General features: G+C 36.7%; 2 protein-coding genes across 8 annotated transcripts in view; one reads left to right on the forward strand and one right to left on the reverse strand.

The window, feature by feature from the left end:
* RPS6KA6 (ribosomal protein S6 kinase A6) overlaps window positions 1-21659 on the reverse strand; it is a 236916-nt gene that overhangs the window by 24484 nt on the left and 190773 nt on the right. The window contains exon 21 of one of the 7 annotated variants that reach the window (XM_088833678.1): window positions 12205-12345. The exons of the other annotated variants lie outside the window; for them this stretch is intronic. Coding sequence (XP_088689804.1) covers window positions 12337-12345 — 9 coding nt within the window. The 3' untranslated portion in view covers window positions 12205-12336. Of the gene's footprint in view, window positions 1-12204; window positions 12346-21659 lie in introns of those variants that run through there. 7 annotated transcript variants of the gene reach the window in all.
* Window positions 3828-4553, forward strand: LOC148773349 (endogenous retrovirus group K member 7 Env polyprotein-like). Its single transcript, XM_088833976.1, has one exon. The coding sequence runs from the start codon at window positions 3828-3830 to the stop codon at window positions 4551-4553; it is 726 nt and encodes a 241-aa protein (XP_088690102.1).

Here is a 21659-nt window from a genome sequence, read left to right on the forward strand (position 1 = left end):
TCTGCTTTTGAAGAGGCCCAAACTTCTCACTCACTGCACCATCAAAATGCTGTGGCTTTAAGATATCATTTTAAGATTCCTCGAGAATCTGCTTGGGAGATTGTTCGTTCTTGTTCACATTGTCCCACTACTACAAATAGTTTGCATATGAGAGTTAACCCTCGCGGTCTCAAACCTAATATACTTTGGCAGACATGGCCCAGAACATATTACGCAGGGAATGTTGGCAAAAATTGATAAATTTGGGGCCGATGAAGACCGAATGCAGTTAAAATTGGGTTTTTAAAAAAAAGTACTCGAGGTACTCAGGGGCCAGCTTGCCTGCCAATGGACCAGACCCAGCGGCCGCAACTGGGACACTTTTGTCCCTGGTCTCCTCCTGATGCAGACAACTGGCCAGAGTGCCCCGACCTGTAAGAAACAAGAGACTTTAAAGTCTGTCTGGATTTATGTATGTGTCAGTGTGTGTCTTTTGTTTTTTGTTTCTTGTTTATTTTACAATATTGCTGAAGCTGTGAGCTCTAATTTAATTGGCCTAAAAAATAAATAAATAAGCGCTTACAAATCAGACAATTCTAAGTACAAGAAAAATTAACCTGAATTTCAGAGTCACGTGAACTGGTAAATATTAAATATTAAATATCTAGTATTAATGTTTGTTTGCTAATCCAATATAGACATGTCTAAGAGTCATTAACATTAAGCATATTTTCATTGTACCTAGGTTTATTATAAGTTAAATATTGTTATATTATTATATCTGTCATAAGTTTGTTGGCAAAAAAGGTACCTCTAAAAAAATAAATAAATAAAAAAGTAAATGAGATATGAGCATTTAGATAAATTCTATTAAGATTAAAAATGTCTGTCTAAAACAGTTTCTCTAGATTTTGGTAACTTGAATTTCTAAGGTTGTGCTAAATTAAATAACAAAAATTTATTGAATAGCTAGGTCATTTCCAAATAAAATAAGATTCTGAAACATTCACTACTGAATACTAACTTACAAAAAAAAACTAAAGGTTTTAGACTATTAATAAATAATGTTTGATGCCATCCTGAGATGTTCGCTAAAATTTTTTTAAGTTATCACTGGTATTTATGTTCACCAATCTATAAAATGCTAATATAAAGGTCAATTCTTGGTTGCTCAAGGGAAGTAAGATGGGTGTGTTCAGTAAAGAAGGTATGAAAAATGAAGTTACATTTTATGAAAGAAAAAGGTAGTAGGTCTGACTTAGTTGGCTGTTCCAGGATGGGAGAAAAAATGGGTACAGAAAGTTATAAAAAGGTTTTGTGAAAAGTGGACCCCAAGAAAAGAGTTTTGTGTATAAATAAACGTTTTCTTGAGATTTTAAACTGCATTTGACAATAGATTTAAGTTTTATGGTCTGTTCCATATTTTCCTCTGAAATCCTATATTGTTACTATGGCTGAGTGAATAGCTACTATTTCATAGTGACCTATAATCCCATCTGACTGAATGCTCTAAACCTTTCTGATATTTGTTGACAAAACTTTCTAAATCAATCTGATAAAGCACTTTTGGCTTCTAGCTAACTTTGGGATGCTTCAGAGGGCCCCTGAAACATCCCAAAGCGAGATATTAGAGTAATTGGGTTCAACTTCCATGATTAAATTACATAGAAAGTATTGTCAAGTAAATAATAAATCTCGGCTATATTGTATGGTAGATGTTACTAATACAGATATCCTAGAAACAATTTATACATAAATTCTGATATATTCAGGTAAAATGTTGCCATAATTCTGATTACTATCTTAAAGTGTTATCACAGCACTAACAAAGTTTCTTGTAAAAATTCTTCCTCTTCCAGAAGATTTATGGAAAGGACTTTAGGATAAATATAAGTTTCTGAACTGGGTAAAAAATTAAAAGATTCTAGTGGGAAACCTAATGACTGTAAAAAGGTTATCAAAAAGACCAAATGAACTGGCAAATATGCTTATAACTTTTATGGTTTCTGAAAAATTACTGGTTTGAATCTGTGTTTTCCAGATCTTAGGAAACCTTCCCCTCAAACTAATTATGATTTAACAGTAATTTGGTAAAATGGTATTTATTAAACAAATTAAAGCATTTAACATTTTTATCTGACCCCTTCAGAGACTAGAAACTCTTAGGCTTCCAGTAACTTTATCACATAAATTAGAAAGGTTATCTCACTAAAAAATAAGGGAGGAATTCACTTAGATCTGTTAGGCAAAATCTGTGATAAGCCTTTGGGATGACTTTCCTAGCCCTGAAAGGTTTTTATTTTAAAGTTAAGTTTGAGACTCCATAAAAGTTTCAGCAAAGCAAAAAAAAAAAAAAAAAATTCTATGGTTATATATATAATCAGGTCAAGTTTATTGAGAACAGATCTATTTTGTAAACAAGTCTTAATTTGGTTATATTTGATAAAAATGAGAGTAAAAAAAAAAAAAAAAAAAAAAGATGTTTCAATGAATGTTGAATTCAAGTTTGTTAATGGAAGTCTGTATCTACTAAGACTCATCTCCTGAATGGATCTTTGCTGTTATGTGATATTAATATAAAATTTAATTGAATTCTTAAAGAACACCCTAAGTTTGTTTCTGAAGCTTATCTCAGTAGATTACTTCATCTTTGGATGAAGATCAGATGTCTCATGACCTGCAACCAGGACAAAAAAAAAAAAAAGACATAATTTAAGGGACTGTCTCCAACCTGGATGGAAGGACTTTTTTCAGAAGAAACTACACTACACCAGGATGAGAAGACGATGACACCAGAGGTAGACAGCTTGCCCAAGACGCTGGACCTGATTTGTATGATCATTTATAATGTTTTCCTGACTTCTTAGACCTCTAATATTAAGTTTTGTAAATTGATAAATTAAGTTTCTAGTTTTGTTAATTAAAGTCTAGTGTTTACTAAGACTCACTGCTGAGACAGTTCGATAAAGGTCAGATGCTCCATAATGTACAACCAGGATATTAACACCAGGCTATAGTCATTTAACAAATGAAGTCAGGTGACTTGGGGTATACCAAGCTTTATCTAATAAAAGTTCTTGACTGATAATTCTTATTTTACTAATAACTGCTAGCTATGGCTATATTATTTTCTATGTCACTTGTTTCACTGAGCCTGTGATATAATGCTGATATGCAGTTCCATATGAGATCAATAATTGTAATAGTGTGACTCTGGGTATGAGAAAAAGCAACAAGAGGAAATATTTTCCTGGATCAGGAGGCTAGTAAGACAGTGGTCCAGAGTATGACTTCCAATTCTTGCATCTTCTCATACCTAGAAAAACACTGACGTCATTAATGGTGACATCTGCTTTGGTTATAAAAAAAAAAATAAAAAAATTTTACAATTAAAAGTCAAAATAAAGTAGCTATGGTTCAAACATCCTGGGAAATAACTATTTCCCAGATATCCTAAAAAATGATATTATGGGTGTGATTTCAGATTAGACGCTGTAACCTAATGTAGAACTTAATTCTCCTGTAATGCATTTTTGCTTCTGTACTTTGCTTGCCGCTACTGCCCCCATTACTCTAATTTGACCAAAGAATATTTTTGCTTACCCATCTCCCTATGTTTTTCTCTTTACTAATCACTCTGAAAAAATTAATATATGTATGAATTATTCAGGCGGGCCTAACGTAGTGTCTTGTAAACAATGTATGCTCTCATCTTGTCTGACTCCCCAATATAATGTCTGCTCTTTTGTGGTATTACAACGTCCACCCTATCTAATGGTGCCTGTAACTATAACTATCATTGGTATGATAATTATGGTCTTGCTGTGCTACAACAACTACAAGATTTAATGCGACCACGACGATTTGTGGGCTTGCTTATCCTAGGAATTTCAGCTTTAGTAGCAGCAATCACTTCTGTTACTGCAGCAGCAGTGTCATTGACTCAACAAGTACATACTGCTCAATATGTTGACAATATGTCCAAAAATGTTTCTTTAATGCTAGCTACACAGGAAGTTATAGATAGGAAGCTAGAAATAAGGGTAAATGCCCTAGAAGAGGCGATGATGTATATTGGGACTGAATTACAGGCTTTAAAAGTAAAATTGGCATTGTCCTGTCACGCAGACTATCGGTGGATATGTGTTACACCCCTCAGAGTAAACGAAACAGATTATGACTGGGACAAAATTAAAAACCACATTTTGGGGGTTTGGAACAGTTCCAGCATTAGTTTAGATTTAGGAAAACTTCATAATCAGATAAAGACCTTGGAACACTCCCGACTAGATTTTACTGCTGCAGGAGTAGCAAATGACTTTTTTCATACTTTCTCTAACTTCATTTCTGGAAAAAACATTCTATCTACTGTTTTCAGCTATATTGCTGTGGCTGCTGTAATTTTGCTTCTCATTATAATTCTTCCTTGTGTCGTCAGAACTCTCCGGCAGAGCACTCAGAAGCTCGCAGCTGAACTACATCTGGCTGTTTTAAGAAATAAAAAAGGGGGAGATGCCGGGAGCCAGCGAGGGGAATCCTACCCGTGGCAAAGGTCAACTGGGGAAGAGGCCTGACGGGCAAAGGCTAATCAGGACTCGAGGAGCCCCCTGGACTTACCTGAGCATCTACCCCAAAGAAAACCGGAATCTGACTGCTTTACTATCTTACGCCTCTTACCAAGTCCTCTAATACTTACGGGGGCTTCCCCCAACCACCTTTCTCTGAAAACATTAATTCAGAACTGTAGTTTAAAAGTTCTCCTCGGCTTAATAGGAGTGTTCCGACCCAAGCCCCTCTGATAGCTTTCTAACTTGCATGACAAGTTTGTCCGGGCTCTTAAACTATGAGTGTGACTGTTTATAGCCTCCCAGCCATGCAAGGACAGAAAGCCTAATATTCTAATATACAGAAATTTGTTGAAGAAGTTAAAATCATTAGAGTAGTACTAAAAAAGATTTCATTGTTGAATCAATGCCTGCTGCAAAGTTTCCTTTATCTATTGTATCTTTGGAAATATATTAATCACATATAGAGAATATAAGTAGTAACCTTTGATTTAATCACATCAGATCTTAAGTTAATAAGTTCCTTTCTTGCAGCTCACTACACCGGTGCCTTATAGGAATGTAACTTTGTTATGCACCTAACTTTAGGAAAGTCACCTTAAAAAAAGGATCTTTTACTTGCTAACTAACCTATTGTCAGGAGAAGAGGGCCATAAACTGTTAGCAGGCCCCCTGGCCAGAAGATGATGTAAACCATCTAAAAACTTTTATCACACAAAAATAAGCCCTGATCCTGATAAGGGTCAAGACTGCTGACCCCACGCGATTTTGGTGTGAATCTATACCTCCCTTTCTCTGTTTCTTATGCGCATAACTTAGGGTATAAAAGCAGCACTGGAAAATAAAGTTTTGGGCCTTGCTCACTGAAGTTTGGTCTCCCCGTGTCGTTCTTTCTCTCTTTCCATCCTTTTCTCTATTCTCCTTTTTCTGGTTGAGATCCTTGGAGCGCTGGGCCCTCTGCGTTTACTTATCTGCCTGGGCTTCTAAGACTCACTCGAGGGGGTGCCCTGGTGGGGTGCCTCCGGCAATTCGAGAGGGCGCCTGCGGCCTACGTAAACAGAGCAAACCCCATGCTGGGGTTTTATTGGTTTCCAGCGTAAACCAAGGAATCATCAGCCCCTGTCTCTCTCTCTCTCTAACGCCGACGCCGTTCATCCCGAGGATACCCTGGGTCATATCGGGGCTGGACCCCGATATGTATCATATATATATACAAAGAAATACTACTCAGCCATAAAAAGGAATGCATTTGAGTCAGTTTTAATGAGGCGGATGAACCTAAAGTCTCTTATACAAAGTTAAGTAAGTCAGAAAGAGGAACATTTTGTATACTAATGCATACATATGGAATTTAGAAAGATGGTACTGATGAACATATTTGCAAAGCAGCAATGGAGATGCAGACATATAGAACAGACTTGTTGACACAGAGCAGGGAAGGAGAGGGTGGGACAAATGGAGAAGGTAGCAGGGAAACATATACACTATCATACATAAAATAAATAGTGGGAATTTGCTGTATGACTCAGGGAGCTCAAACTGGCATGCTGTGGTAACCTAGAGAGGCGGGATGGAAGTTCAAGAGAGAGAGGACATATGTATATCTATGGCTGATTCATGTCGATTTATGGCAGAAACCAATACAATATTATAAATCAACTATTTACATTAAAAATAATTAAAATGTCAAAATTTAAAAAAAAGACCTAAGTTCTAATAAGTGCAAAAATTATACTATTGATGAATCTTTTGAAAACGAAATAAGAAATGTAAAATAATGTAAAATGTAAAATAGTGCCATTAGCCTCTGAGGACTTTGAAAATGTAAAAAGTCTTTAAGAACAGGCTAGAGTCCATGGGGTCACAAAGAGTTGGACACAACTTAAACGACTTAGCATACACACACAAGAAAACAACTATTAAAAAAAAATGTGGAGTCTAAACAACATGCACTAAACAACCAAGAGATCATTGAGGGAATAAAGAAATAACTAGAGACAAAGGAAAACAAAAACACAATCAACAATTCATAATCTACGGGCTATAAGGAAAGCAGTTAGTAGAGGGAAGTGTATAGCGATCCACATGTAGAAAAGCAAGCAATTAAAATGGCAAACAATCTACCCTTACATTTATAAGGATTAGAAAAGGAAGAAATGAACAAATTCTTAGAAAGGTACAACCTTCTGAGACTGAGCCAGGAAGAAAAGGAAGAAATAGAAAATATGAAGAGATCAATTACACATGTCAAATCTGTTATTTAAAAACTCCCAACAAAATAGTAGTGATATTTTTCAAAGAACTAGAAGAAATGATGGCAGCAGGGGTGTAGCTCAGTGGTAGAGCACATGCATAGCATACACGAGGCTCCAGGTTCTTAAAAAATCCCAACAAAATGCCCATGGTAATTTTCAAAGAACTAGAACAAATGATACTACTAAAATTAATATGGAATCATAAAAGATCCAGAATTTCCAAAGCAACCCTGAGGAAAAAGAACAAAGCAGGAGGCATAATCAACCCTTTCAGACTTCAGACAATAATACAAAGCTACAGTAATCAAAACATCATGGTACTGGCACACAAACAGACACACAGATCAGTAGGACAGAACAGAAAGCACAGAAACAAATCCATATACCTATGGAAAATTAATCTTTGACAGAAGAGTTAAGAATATACAATGGGACAAAGACAGTCTCCACAGCAAGTGATGTTGGGAAAGCTGGACAGTCACACATAAATCAATGAAGTTAGAACACACTCTCACACCATACACATTTATAAACTCAAGATGGCTTAAAGAATAAATATGACAAGACACCATAAAACTCCTGGATAAGAACACAGGCAAAGCATTCTATGACAAAAATTGTACTAGTGTTTTCATAGGTCAGTCTCCTAAGGCAACAGAAATAAAAGCAAAATTACACACATATGACCTAATCAAACTTATAACCTTTTACATAGCAAAGGAAACCCTAAAATAAAATAAAATAAAAGACAACTTACGGACTGGAAGAAAATATTTGCAAATGATGTGGCTAAAAAGGCTTTAATTTCTAAAATATATAAACAGCTTCTATAATTTAGTAACAAAAACAAATAACTCAAATGGAAAATGGGAAGAACACCTAAATAGAGTGGTTCACAACATTTTTGGCACCAGGAATCAATTTCATGGAAGACAGTTTTTCTACAGACCAGGGGTGGGAAGGATGTTTTGGGGATGATTCAAGTGCATTACAATTTTTTGTGCTTTATTTCTAATCTAATGCTGCAGATTATCTGATAGGAGGTACCAGTCTGAGGTCTGGAGGTTGGGCACTCCTGCCTAAATAGAAATTTCTCCAAAGAAGACATGAAGATGGCCAAAAGGCACACAAAAAATGCTCATCATCACTAATTATCAGATAAATGCAAATCAAAACTATAGTGAGGTGTCACCTCAAAACAGCTAGAATTAAAAAGTCTAAAAATAATAAATTTTAGAGAGGATGTGGAAAAAAGAGAACACTTATGCTGCTAATGAGAATATAAATTGGTGTAGCCATGATAGAAAACAGTAAAAGGTACTCAAAAAACTAAAACTAGGGGTGCCATATGATTCAGCAATCCTGGGCATATACTCAAACAAAAGTATAACTCAAAAAGATACATTCACCTCTATGCTCATAATAGCACTATTTAAAATATTCAAGACAGGTAAGCAACTTAAGTGTCTATCAATAGATGAATGGGTAAAGAAGTAGTGGTATATATACAGAACAAAATATTACTCAGCCATAAAAAGGATGAATTATGCCAACTGCAACAACATGGATGGGCCTAGAGATTATCATGCTGAGTGAACTAAAGAGAAAGTCAAATATCACATGATATCACTTATATGTGGAATCTAAAATAACAAAAGAAATTAACACATCCATGAAAAAAATATGACTCACAAATATAGAGACTTCTGGTTTCCAAAGTAGGTGGGGCAGGGGAGGGAAGGATTGGGAGTTTGGGATTAACAAATGCAAACTACTGTAAACAGAATGGAAAAACAAGGTTCTACTATACAGCACAGGGAACTGCCTAGGAACTTCCCTTGTGGTCCAGTGGTTGAGAATCTGCCTGCCAATACATGGGACATGGGTTCAGTCTTTGCTCTGGGAAGATTCCATATGCCACAGAGCAACTTAATCAAAGTGCCACACCTACTGAGCCTACACACTCTAGAGCCTGTGCTCTGTGGCAAGAAAAGCCACTGCAAAGAGAAGCCCATGCACCACAACTAGAGAGTAGCCCTCCAGATGCAGTTTCTAAAGAAAGCCTACATGCAACAAAGAAGACCCAGCAGTGCCATAAATAAATATTTTTAAAATTCTTAAAGAGGCTACCAGAAAACAACTAGACCTCATCAATTAATTTGATAAAGCTGTATAATATAAAAGTAATATAAATAAATCTCTTGCACTCCTATATAATAACAACAGATTATCAGAAAGAAAATTCAAGGAAATAATCTCATTGGACATCACATGAAAAATAATATAATATCTAGGAGTAAACCTACCTAAGGAGGCAAAAACCTGTACTCTAATAACTATAAGAAACTGTTGAAAGAAATGGAAGATGATACAAACGGATGAAAGGATATACAACGTTCTTAGAAATACTGTGAAAACGACTATACTACCCAAGGCAATCTATAGAGTCAATGCAACCCATATCAAATTACCAATTGCATTTTTCACAGAACTAGAACAAAAAATTTTTAAATTTGTATGAAAACACAAAAGACCCCGAACAGCTCAAACCATATTAACGGATCTGAAGCAATAACATGTCCTGACTTCAGGCTCTACTACAATGCTATAATCTTCAAAACACTATGGTATGGGCACAAAAATGGACATATATTGGGTTTGCCAAAAAGTTCCTTGGGATTCTTCCGTAAGATGATTCTAGTTGCACTTAGTTGTTTTTAAATTCACTTGAAAAAATTTTATTAGATTGTATTGCACAAGCTTTCATATTAGCAAGCATTAAAAAAATTGGTGAATTTTTCTATAGCCATTTTAATATTGAAGAGAAAGAAAAAAACATTTTTGGCATATTAGATTTTACACTTTCAAGAATGGTAAAAATGCAACAAAAATTTAAAAAAAAAAAGATTGGTGCAGTGTATGGAGATGGTAATATGACTGAACACATCCAAAGTGACATGTGAAGTTTTGTGCTGGAGGTTTCTTGCTGGACGATGCTTCACAGTCAGGTAGACCAGTTTAAGTTGATATCAAACAAATTGAGATATTAACTGACAACGAGCAACATTATACCACATGTGAGAGAGCCGACACACTCAAAATATCCAAAATAAGTGTTGAAAATCACTCGCACCAGCTTGGTTATATTAATTGCTTTGACGTTTGGGTTCCACACAAGTTAAATAAAAAAAACCCTTCTTGACCTTATTTCCACATATGTTTCTACTGAAACATAATGAAAATGTTGTATTTTAAAAACAAATTGTGACAGGTGATGAAAAGTGGATATTTTACAATAAAGTGGAACAGGAGACTGTGGGGCAAGTGAAATGACCCAACATCAACCATATCAAAGGCCCACTTTCATCCAAAGAAGGTGATTAAGGGAGTACTCTATTATGAGCTCCTTCCAGAAAACCAAATAATTAATCCCAATAAGTACTGTTTCCAATGAGGCCAACTGAAAAGCAGCTGTAATCAATCAACATATAATCTTCCATCAGGATAATGCAAGATGCATGCTTCTTTGATGACCAGGCAAAACCCATTACAGTTTGGCTGGGAAGTTCTGATTCATACTGGAGAAGGCAATGGCACCCCACTCCAGTACTCTTGCCTGGAGAATCCCAGGGATAGGGGAGCCTGGTGGGCTGCCGTCTATGGGGTTGCACAGAGTTGGACACGACTGAAGTGACTTAGCAGCGGAACAAAGCAATGACTATGTTGTTCAATAAAGTTCTTGGTGGAAATGAAAAATATATCTTTTATTTTTACTTAAAAAATGAAGGAATTTTTGGCCAATCCAATAATGGATTAATGGAATAAGATAGAAAGCCCGGGAATAAACAGGCACATCTATGGTTAATTAATCTATGACAAGGGAAGCAAGAGTATAGAATGGAGAAAAGAGAGTCTCTTTAATAAGTGGTGCTGGGAAAATGGGACAACTATATTCTTTTCATGTAAAAGAATAAAATTAGGACATTTTCAAACAATATGTATGAGAATAAACTCAAAATGGATGAAAGACATAAATGTAAGACTGGATACCATAAAACTCCTTGAGGAAAACAGGCGAAAACTCTTTGACATAAATTGCAGCAATTTTTTTTGGATCTATCTACTAGATAGATCTACTAGAAATTAAAAAAAAAAACAAACAAAAAACAAATGAGACCTAATGAAACTTAAAAGCTTTTGTACAGCAAAGGAAAACATAAACAAAACAAGACAAACTATGGACTGAGGAGAAAATATCTTCAAATGATGTGACTGACATGGGATTAATCTCCGAAATAAACAAACAGCTCAATATCAAAAAAGCAAACAATGCAATCAGTAAATGGGTAGAAGATCTATAGAGATATTTATCCAAAGGAGACATTCAGATGTCCAACAGGCACATGAAAAGATGATCAATATTGCTAAGTATCAGAGGAAATAAAAATCAAAACTATAATGAGATATCACCTGACACCAGTCAGAATGGTCAACGAAAAGTCTACGAATAATAAATGCTGGAGAGGGTGTGGAGAAAAGGAAACCATCCTACACTGTTGCTGGGAATGTAAACTGATGCAGCCATAATGGAGAACAGTATGGAAGATTCTCAAAAAATTAACAATATTGCCATATCATCCAGCAATCCCACTCCTGGGCATATATCAGGAGAAAATAATAATTTGAAAAGATACATTCACCCCAATGTTCACTTCAGCACTATTTAATGTAATAGCCAAGATATGGGAATAACCTAAATGTCCATTGACAGATGCATGGATATGGATGTTGTCATACACACACACATGCACACACACACATATATACACATAATGCAATACTACTCAGCCATGGAAAAGAATGAAATGATGTCATTTGCAGTAACACAGATGGAGCTGGAGATTATCACACTAAGAGAAGTAAATCAGACAGAGAAATACAAATACCATATTATATCATTTATGTATGGAATCTAAAAAACACAAATGAATTTATTTACAAAACAGACTGACAAACATAGAAAACAAACATGGTTATCAAAGGAGAAAAGTTGCGGGGAGGGACCAACTGTGAGTTTTGGAGTAACATACATATAGTACTAAATATATATGATTTTTCCAGTAGTCATGTATGGATATAACAGTTGGACCATAAAGAAAGCCGAGAACCAAAGAATTGATGCTTTTGAGCTGTGGTGTTGGAGAATACTCTTGAGAATCCTATGGACTGCAAGGAGATCAAACCAGTCAATCCTAAAGGAAATCAGTCCTGAACGTTCATTGGAAGGACGGATGCTGAAGCTGAAGCTCCAATACTTTGCCCACCTGATATGAAGAACTGACTCATTGGAAAACACCCTGATGATGGTGAAGACTGAAGGCAGGAGGATAAGGGGATGACAGAAGATGAGATGGTTGAATGGCATCACTGACTCGATGGATATGAGTCTGAGCAACCTCCTGGAGTTGGTGATGAACAGGGAAGCCTGGCGTGCTGCAGTCCATGGGGTTGCAAAGAGTCAGACACGACTGAATGACTCAACTGAACTGATATAAAAAATAGATAAATATAAGGACCAACTTTATAGCACAAGGAATTATACTAAATATTTTGTAACAACCTATATGGGAAAATAATTTATAAAGAATAAATACACGTATATGTGTATGTAGAACTGAGTCCCTTTGCTGTTCACCTAAATCTAATATAAACTGTAAATCAACTGTATCTGAATTTAAAAAAGGAATAAAAAACATCCATATTGCAAGTGGAGTAAAATTGTCATTACTTGCAGATGACATCATTCTAAATGGAGGAAACTTATAAAAGCTACCAGAACTAGCAAATAAGTTTATTAGTAAAGTTGCAGCATACAATAAACGGAAATCTGCTGCTTTTCTATACATTAATAATAATCATTCAGAAAGAGAAAGTAATAAAATATTCTGATTTAAAATCACATTAAAAATAATAAAATGTCTAGGAATAAACTTAACCAGGGAGATGAAAGATCTATACTCTGAAAAATATAAAACACTGATGTAGGAAGTTGAAGATGATAAAAAGAAATGAAGATATCTTTTATCCATAAGACTTAAAGAATTATTAATATTATAGTTTCCATACTACCCAAAGTAATATCTATCAGTTCAGTTCAGTCGCTCAGTCGTGTCCGACTCTTAGTGACCCCATGAACCACAGCACGCCAGGCCTCCCTGTCCATCACCAACTCCCGGAGTTCACTCAAACTCATGTCCATCGAGTCGGTGATGCCATCCAGCCACCTCATTCTCTGTCGTCCCCGTCTCCTCCTATCCCCAATCGCTCCCAGCATCAGAGTCTTTTCCAGTGAGTCAACTCGTCGTATGAGGTGGCCAAAGTATTGCAGTTTCAGGTTTAGCATCAGTCCTTCCAATGAACAGCCAGGATTGATTGCCTCTAGAATGGACTGGTTGGATCTCCTTGCAGTCCAAGGGACTCTCAAGAGTCTTCTCCAGCACCACAGTTCAAAAGCATCAATTCTTCGGATATCAGCTTTCTTCACAGTCCAAATCTCACATCCATACATGACCACGGGAAAAACCATAGCCTTGACTAGACGGACCTTGGTTGGCAAAGTAATGTCTCTGCTTTTTAATATGCTATCTAGGCTGGTCATAACTTTCCTTCCAAGGAGTAAGCGTCTTTTAATTTCATGGCTGCAATCAGCATCCGCAGTGATTTTGGAGCCCAGAAAAATAAAGTCTGACATGGTTTCCACTGTATCCCCATCTATTTCCCAAGAAGTGATGGGACCAGATGCCATGATTTTCGTTTTCTGAATGTTGAGCTTCAAGCCAACCTTTTCACTCTCCTCTTTCACTTTCATCAAGAGGCTTTTGAGTTCCTCTTCACTTTCTGCCATAAGGGTGGTGTCATCTGCATATCTGAGGTTATTGATATTTCTCCCGGCAATCCTGATTCCAGCTTGTGCTTCTTCCAGCCCAGCGTTCCTCATGATGTACTCTGCATATAAGTTAAATAAGCAGGGTGACAATATACAACCTTGACACACTCCTTTTCCTATTTGGAACCAGTCTGTTGTTCCATGTCCAGTTCTAACTGTTGCTTCCTGACCTGCATACAGGTTTCTCAAGAGGCAGGTCAGGTGGTCTTGTATTCCCATCTCTTTCAGAATGTTCCACAGTTTATTGTGATCCACACAGTCAAAGGCCTTGGCATAGTCAATGAAACAGAAATAGATGTTTTTTGGAACTCTCTTGCTTTCTCCATAATCCAGCGGATGTTGGCAATTTGATCTCTGGTGCCCCTGCCTTTTCTAAAACCTGCTTGAACATCTGGAAGTTCACGGTTCACATATTGCTGAAGCTTGGTTTGGAGAATTTTGAGCATGACTTTACTAGCATGTGAGATGAGTGCAATTGTGTGGTAGTTTGAGCATTCTTTGGCATTGCCTTTCATTGGGATTGGAATGAAGACTGACCTTTTCCAGTCCTATGGCCACTGCTGAGGTTTCCAAATTTGCTGGCATATTGAGTGCAGCACTTTCACAGCATCACCTTTCAGGATTTGAAATAGCTCAACTGGAATTCCATCACCTCCACTAGCTTTGTTCGTCGTGATGCTCTCTGAGGCCCACTTGACTTCACATTTCAAGATGTCTGGTTCCAGGTGAGTGATCATGCCATCGTGATTATCTTCGTTGTGAAGATCTTTTTTGTACAGTTCTTCTGTGTATTCTTGCTACCTCTTCTTAATATCTTCTGCTTCTGTTAGGTCCATACCATTTCTGTCCTTTATCGAGCCCATCTTTGCATGAAATGTTCCCTTGATATCTCTAATTTTCTTGAAAAGATCTTTTGTTTTTCCTATTCTGTTGTTTTCCTCTATTTCTTTGCATTGATCACTGAGGAAGGCTTTCTTATCTCTCCTTGCTATTCTTTGGAACTCTGCATTCAGATACTTATATCTTTCCTTTCCTCCTTTACTTTTCGCTTCTCTTCTTTTCACAGCTATTTGTAAGGCCTCCTCAGACAGCCATTTTTCTTTTTTGCATTTCTTTTCCATGGGGATGGTCTTGGTCCCTGTCTCCTGTACAATGTCACGAACCTCCGTCCAGAATTCATCAGGCACTCTATCTATCAGATCTAGACCCTTAAATCTATTTCTTACTTCCACTGTATAATCATAAGGGATTTGATTTAGGTCATATCTGAATGGTCTAGTGCTTTTCCCTACTTTCTTCAATTTAAGTCTGAATTTGGACATAAGGAGTTCATGATCTGAGCCACAGTCAGCTCCTGGTCTTGTTTTTGCTAACTGTATACAGCTTCTCCATCTTTGGCTGCGAAGAATATAATCAATCTGATTTCGGTGTTGACCATCTGGTGATGTCCATGTGTAGAGTCTTCCCTGTGTTGTTGGAAGAGGGTGTTTGCTATGACCAGTGCGTTTTCTTGGCAAAACTCTATTAGCCTTTGCCTTCCTTCATTTCATGCTCCAAGGCACTATTTTGATAGGAATATAGGAATTGTATTAACTATTAACTATAGTAATACCTATAGTTAATACAATTCCTATATTCCTATCAAAATACCCATGACATTCCTCAGAGAACTAGAATAAATAACCGTAAAATTTGTATGGAACCGGAAACGATCTCCAACTGCCAAAGCAATCTTGAGAAAAAATAACAAAGCTGTAGATATCATGATCCCTGGTGCTTGGGGCTGGTGTACTGGGATGGGATGGGGAGGGAGGTAGGAGGGGGGTTCAAGATGGGGAACACATGTACATCCGGGGCAGATTGATGTCAATGTATGGCAAAACCAATACAATGATGTAAAGTAATTAGCCTCCAATAAAATAAATTAAAAAAATAAAAAATAAATAATCAAAACATTATGGTATTGGCACAACAGACACATAGATCAATGAAAAAGAATATAGCCCAGAAATATACTGATGCACATATAGTTAATTAACCTCCAATAAAGAAGGCAAGAAAATACAGTGGGAAAAAGATAATTTCTTCCATAAAAGATGATGAGAAAACTAAATAATTACATGCACAAGAATCAAACTGGAATACTTCCTCCCACCATATACAAAAATAAACTAAAAATGGATTATATCACTAAGACCTGAAACCACAAAATTTCTAGAAGAAAACATAAGCAGTAAACTCTTTAACATCAAACTTAGCAATATTTTTTGAACATGTCTTCCTCAGGAAAGGGAAACAAAACCAAAAATAAACAGCTGGGAGGACATCAAACTAAAGAAAAAGCTTTTGCATAGCAAAGGAAACTATCAAGCAAACAAAAAGGAAGCATACTGAATGGAAGAAGATATTTGTAAATAATATGACTTCTAAGGAGTTAGTATCCAAAATATACACATAACTCATGTACTCAACATAAAAAAAAAAAAACCAAACAATCTACTTAAGAAATGGACAGAGGACCTAAATAGACATTTTTCCAAAGACCTACAGATGGCGAACAGATGAATGAAAAGATGCTCAATGGCACTAATGATCAAGGAAATGAAAATCAAACCAACTGAGATACCACTCCACATCTATCAGAATGGCCATTAACAAAAAAGACAACAGACAACGTGCTGGCAAGAATGTGGAGAAGAGGGAATACTCATGCAATGTCAGTGTGATTGTAAATTGGTATAGCCACAAAGGAAAACAGTATTAAGGTTCCTCAAAATATTAAAAATAGAACTGCCACATGATCCAGTAATTTCATCTGTGTATTTACCTGAGGAGAACAAAAACACTAATTCAAAAATGTATATATATTCCAATGTTCTTTGCAGCAATTTTTACAATAACCAACATATGGAAGTAACCTACATGTCCATCAATGACAAATGCATATAGATGTGTATCCCTAGAGTAGGGCATGACAATCCATTCCATACTCTTGTCAGGAAAATTCCATGGACAACGGAGCCTGGCAGGCAACAGTCCATGAGGTTGCAAAGAGTCAGACATGACTGAAGTGATTGAGTACATAGAATGTGTGTGTAAATATACATATGTATATATACATACATTCGGTGGAACATTAATAAACCATTATAAAAACTTTGCCATTTGCAAAAATATGAGTGGACCTACAAGGTACTATGCTAAGTGGAATAAGTCAGAGAAAGACAAATACAACACGATCTCACTTTTATGTGGACTCTAATACACAAAACAAATGAACACATATAACAAAACATAAATGGTATTACAGATACAAAGAACAAACAGGTACTTGTGAGAAATGAGGTGAGTACGGTGAATAAATCAGTAAAGGAGATTAACAGGCACATACTTCTAGTCGTGAAATAAGTGAGTCATGGGTATAAAATGTACAGTGTGGGGAATATAGTTAATCTTTGGTTACATATTGTACCTAGACTTATCGTGCTGATCAGTTTGAAATGTATAGAAATATTGAATCACCATGTTGTGTAACAGGAATTAACACAGTTCTGCAGGTCAATTATATTTCAAAAATAAATTCATAGAAAAAGAGATCAGATTTGTGGTTACCAAAGGCAGGCTGTGGGAGAAATAGAATCAGATGCAGCAGCGAAAAGTAAAAACTTCTAGTTTTAAGTAAGTACTCAGTTCAGTTCAGTTCAGTTCAGTCGCTCAGTCGTGTCCGACTCTCCGCGACCCCATGAATCACAGCACGCCAGGCCTCCCTGTCCATCACCAACTCCCGGAGTACACTCAAACTCATGTCCACAGAGTCGGTGATGCCATCCAGCCATCTCATTCTCCGTCGTCCCCTTCTCCTCCCGCCCCCAACCTAAGATGCAATATTCAACATAAGTATAATTAAAATGCTGTGTATTATATATGAAAGTTGTTACAATAAATTCTAAGAGTTCTCATTACAAGGGAAAAATTGCTTTTCATTTGTTATTGTTGTATCTATATGAGATGATGAATATTCACTAAACTTATTATGACAACAATCATGACGTTCATAAGTCAAAATTATGCTGTATACCTTAAATGTACACAGTACTGTATGTCAAGTATATCTGAAAAAAACTAAATTAAAAAAAGAAGAAAGAAATGAAAATCTAGAAATTTATACTGAATAAATGTATCTTGCAATAACAATGTGAAAAATTACCAGGGATTAAGAGAGTCCCTTGGACTGCAAGGAGATCCAACCAGTCTTCTCCAGCACCACAGTTCAAAAGCATCAATTCTTTGGCGATCAGTTTTCTTCACAGTCCAACTCACACATCCATACATGACCACTGGAAAAACCATAGCCTAGACTAGATGGACCTTTGTCGGCATAGTAATGTCTCTGCTTTTTAATATGCTGTCTAGATTGGTCATAACTTTCCTTCCAAAGAGTAACTGTCTTTTAATTTCATGGCTGCAATCAACATCTGCAGTGATTTTGGAGCCCCCCAAAATAAAATCTGACACTGTTTCCACTGTTTCTCCATTTATTTCCCATGAAGTGATGTGACCAGATGCCATGATCTTAGTTTTCTGAATGTTGAGCTTTAAGCCAACTTTTTCACTCTCCTCTTTCACTTTCATCAAGAGACTTTTTAGTTTCTCTTCACGTTCTGCCATAAGGGTGTTGTCATCTGCATATCTGAGGTTATTGATATTTCTCCCGGCAATCTTGATTCTAGCTTGTTCTTCATCCAGCCCAGTGTTTCTCATGATGTACTCTGCATATAAGGTAAATAAGCAGAGTGACAATATACAACCTTGACGTACTCCTTTTCCTATTTGGAACCAGTCTGTTGTGCCATGTCCAGTTCTAACTGTTGCTTCCTGACCTGCATACAGGTTTCTCAAGAGGCAGGTCAGGTGGACTGGTATTCCCATCTCTTTCAGAATTTTCCGCAGTTTATTGTGATCCACACAGTCAAAGGCTTTGGCATAGTTAGTAAAGCAGAAATTTACATACCTAAAAATAGAACTTCAAAATATATGAAGCATAAACTGAAACATCTGAAAAGAGAAATAGATCAGTCCGTAATTATGACTGAAATATGGAAGTAGACATCACAACAGCATCCATAGACATTAACAGTTAGTAAGGAGGTAATATGAAACACTGTATGACATTCTACTCAGTAATGGAATATTACTCAGCAGTGGCCACAGGACTGGAAAAGGTCAGTTTTTGTTCCAATCCCAAAGAAAGGTAATGCCAAAAATGCTCAAACTACTGCACAACTGCACTCATCTCACACACTAGCAAAGTAATACTCAAAATTCTCCAGGCTATGCTTCAACAGTATGGAAACTGAGAACTACCAGATGCTCAAAATGGATTTAGAAAAGGCAGAGGAGCCATAAATCAAATTGCCAACATCAACTGGATATAGAAAAAGCAAGAGAATTCCAGAAAAACATCTACTTCTGCTTTATTGACTATGCCAAAGAGTTTGACTGTGTGGATCACAACAAACGGTGGAAAATTCTTAGAGACTGGAATACCAGACCACCTGAGCTGCCTTCTGAGAAATCTGTATGCAGGTCAATAAGCAACAGTTAGAACCAGACATGAAACAACAGACTGGTTGCAAATCGGGAAAGGAGTATATCAAGGCTGTATATTGTCACCCTGCTTATTTACCTTATATGCAGAGTACATCATGAGAAATGCTGGATTGGATGAGGCACAAGCTGGAATCAAGATTGCTGGGAGAAATATCTATAACCTCAGATATGCAGATGACACCACCCTTATGGCAGAAAGTGAAGAAGAACTAAAGAGCCTCTTAAGCAAAGTCAAGAGGAGAGTGAAAAATGTGGTTTCACACTCAACATTCAGAAAACGAAGATCATGGCATCTGGTCCCATCACTTCATTGCTAACAGGTGGGGAAACAGTGGAAACAGGGGTAGACTTTATTTCTTTTGGCTTCAAAATCACTGCAGATGGTGAATGCAGCCATGAAATTAAAATGCGTTTGCTCCTTGGAAGAAAAGTTATGACCAACCTAGACAACTGATTAAGAAGTAGAGACATTATTTTGCCAACAAAGTTCACCCAGTCAAAGCTATGGTTTTTTTCAGTAGTCATGTATGGAAGCTGGTCACCAAAGAATTGATGCTCTTGAACTGTGGTGTTGGAGAAAACTCTTGAGAGTCCCTTGGACAGCAAGGAGATCCAATCAGTCCATCCTAAAGGAAATCGGTCCTGAATGTTCATTGAAAGGACTGATGCTGAAGCTGAAACTCCAATACTTTGGCCACCTGATGTGAAGAGCTGACTGATTTGAAAAGACCCTGATGCTGGGAAAGAATGAAGGCGGGAGGAGATGGGGACGATGGAAGATGAGATGATTGGATAGTATCACCGACTCAATGAACATGAGTTTGAGTAGACCCTGGGAGTTGCTGATGGACAGGGAAGCCTGGCGTGCTGCAGTCCATGGGGTGGCAGAGTCCGACACGACTGAGTGACAGAACTGAACTGAACTCAATAATGAACAATTTCATTGAAAGAAAAAGTATACCAATGCTTAATCAAGGAGAAATAATCACAAAGGTATTAAAGAAATTGTATTTACAGTTAAAAATCTCCACTAAAAAAACCTCGAAGCCAAGCTGAATTCATTAGTGAAGTATAACTGTAAAATCTACAAAGAAAATCTCATTTAAAATGGAGTCATGACTATAGGTCATGCTAGTTGGCTTGTCCCGAATTGCAATTTTCTGCCATTCCCAAAACAGACTCATTTCACTGTCAAAATTACTGGCTTTCTTTTTATGGGGGCTTCCTTATGGCTCAGCTGGTGAAGTATCTGCCTGCAATGCGGGAGACCTGGGTTCAATCCCTGGGTTGGGAAGATCCCCTGGAGAAGGGAAAGACTACCCACTCCAGCATTTTGACCTGGAGAATTCCATGGATTGTGCAGTCCATGGGGTCGCAAAGAGCCAGACATGAAATCAATTCCAATTCTAATAATTCTTCCAGAAAACTGAAGATGCGATAAGGTTTTCCAACTCACATAATGAGGCCAGAAAGATAGTACAGGGATTCCCAGGTGGCACAGTGGTAAAGCACCTGCCTGCTAATACAAGAGATGCAAGAGATGTGAGTTTGATACTTGGGTCAGGAAGATCCCCTGGAGTAGGAAATGGCAACCCACTCCAGTATTATTACCTGGAAATTTTCATGAACAGAGGAGCCTGGCAGGCTATAGTCCATGGGGTTGAAAAGAGTTGGACATGACTGAACACATACACACTCTGAAAGATATTATAAGAAAACTACAAACCAAATTGTAAATATAAATTTATAAACAAAATTTAACAAATCAAACTTTCAGCTATGGGTGTAAAGTCATGTTATATATAAAAAGAATAATATGTCATAACTAAGTCTTGTTTACCTTGGGAATATAAGATTAGTTTAACAATTGAGAATCAATTTAATTATACATGTAGTAATAAAAATACAAAAAAAAAATGCAATCTCTCTCGATAGATAAAAATATTTGACAGAATCCAACAACTATCTCTAAAAAAATGTTCATCAAACTGAGGAGAGAATGGAACTTCCTCAACATAATTAAAAACATCTATGTAAAACTACAGCTAACATCATACATACAGTGTAAAAAAGTGAATGATTTCCATCAAGATCAGGAATAAATAAGATAGTCCATCCTCTTCACTTCTATAACACGATACTGTAAGTTTTAGCCATTGAAAATAAAATACAGCAAAATGAGAAAGAAAGCAGTAAAACTATTCATGAATGACATGACTGTTTATGTTGAAAAAATGTTGCAATCTATAAAAAAAACCTAGTAGAATAAGTGATTTTATCAAAGTTGTAGTATACAAGGTCAAA

This window comes from Moschus berezovskii, chromosome X, assembly GCF_049115385.1.
Source record: "Moschus berezovskii isolate FMDL1 chromosome X, NW_MosBer_1.0, whole genome shotgun sequence".
NCBI lineage: Eukaryota > Metazoa > Chordata > Mammalia > Artiodactyla > Moschidae > Moschus > Moschus berezovskii.

Coding starts and splice junctions, on each gene's coding strand:
- LOC148773349 (XM_088833976.1), top strand. CDS start 3,828: ATGCGACCACGACGATTTGTGGGCTTGCTTATCCTAGGAATTTCAGCT.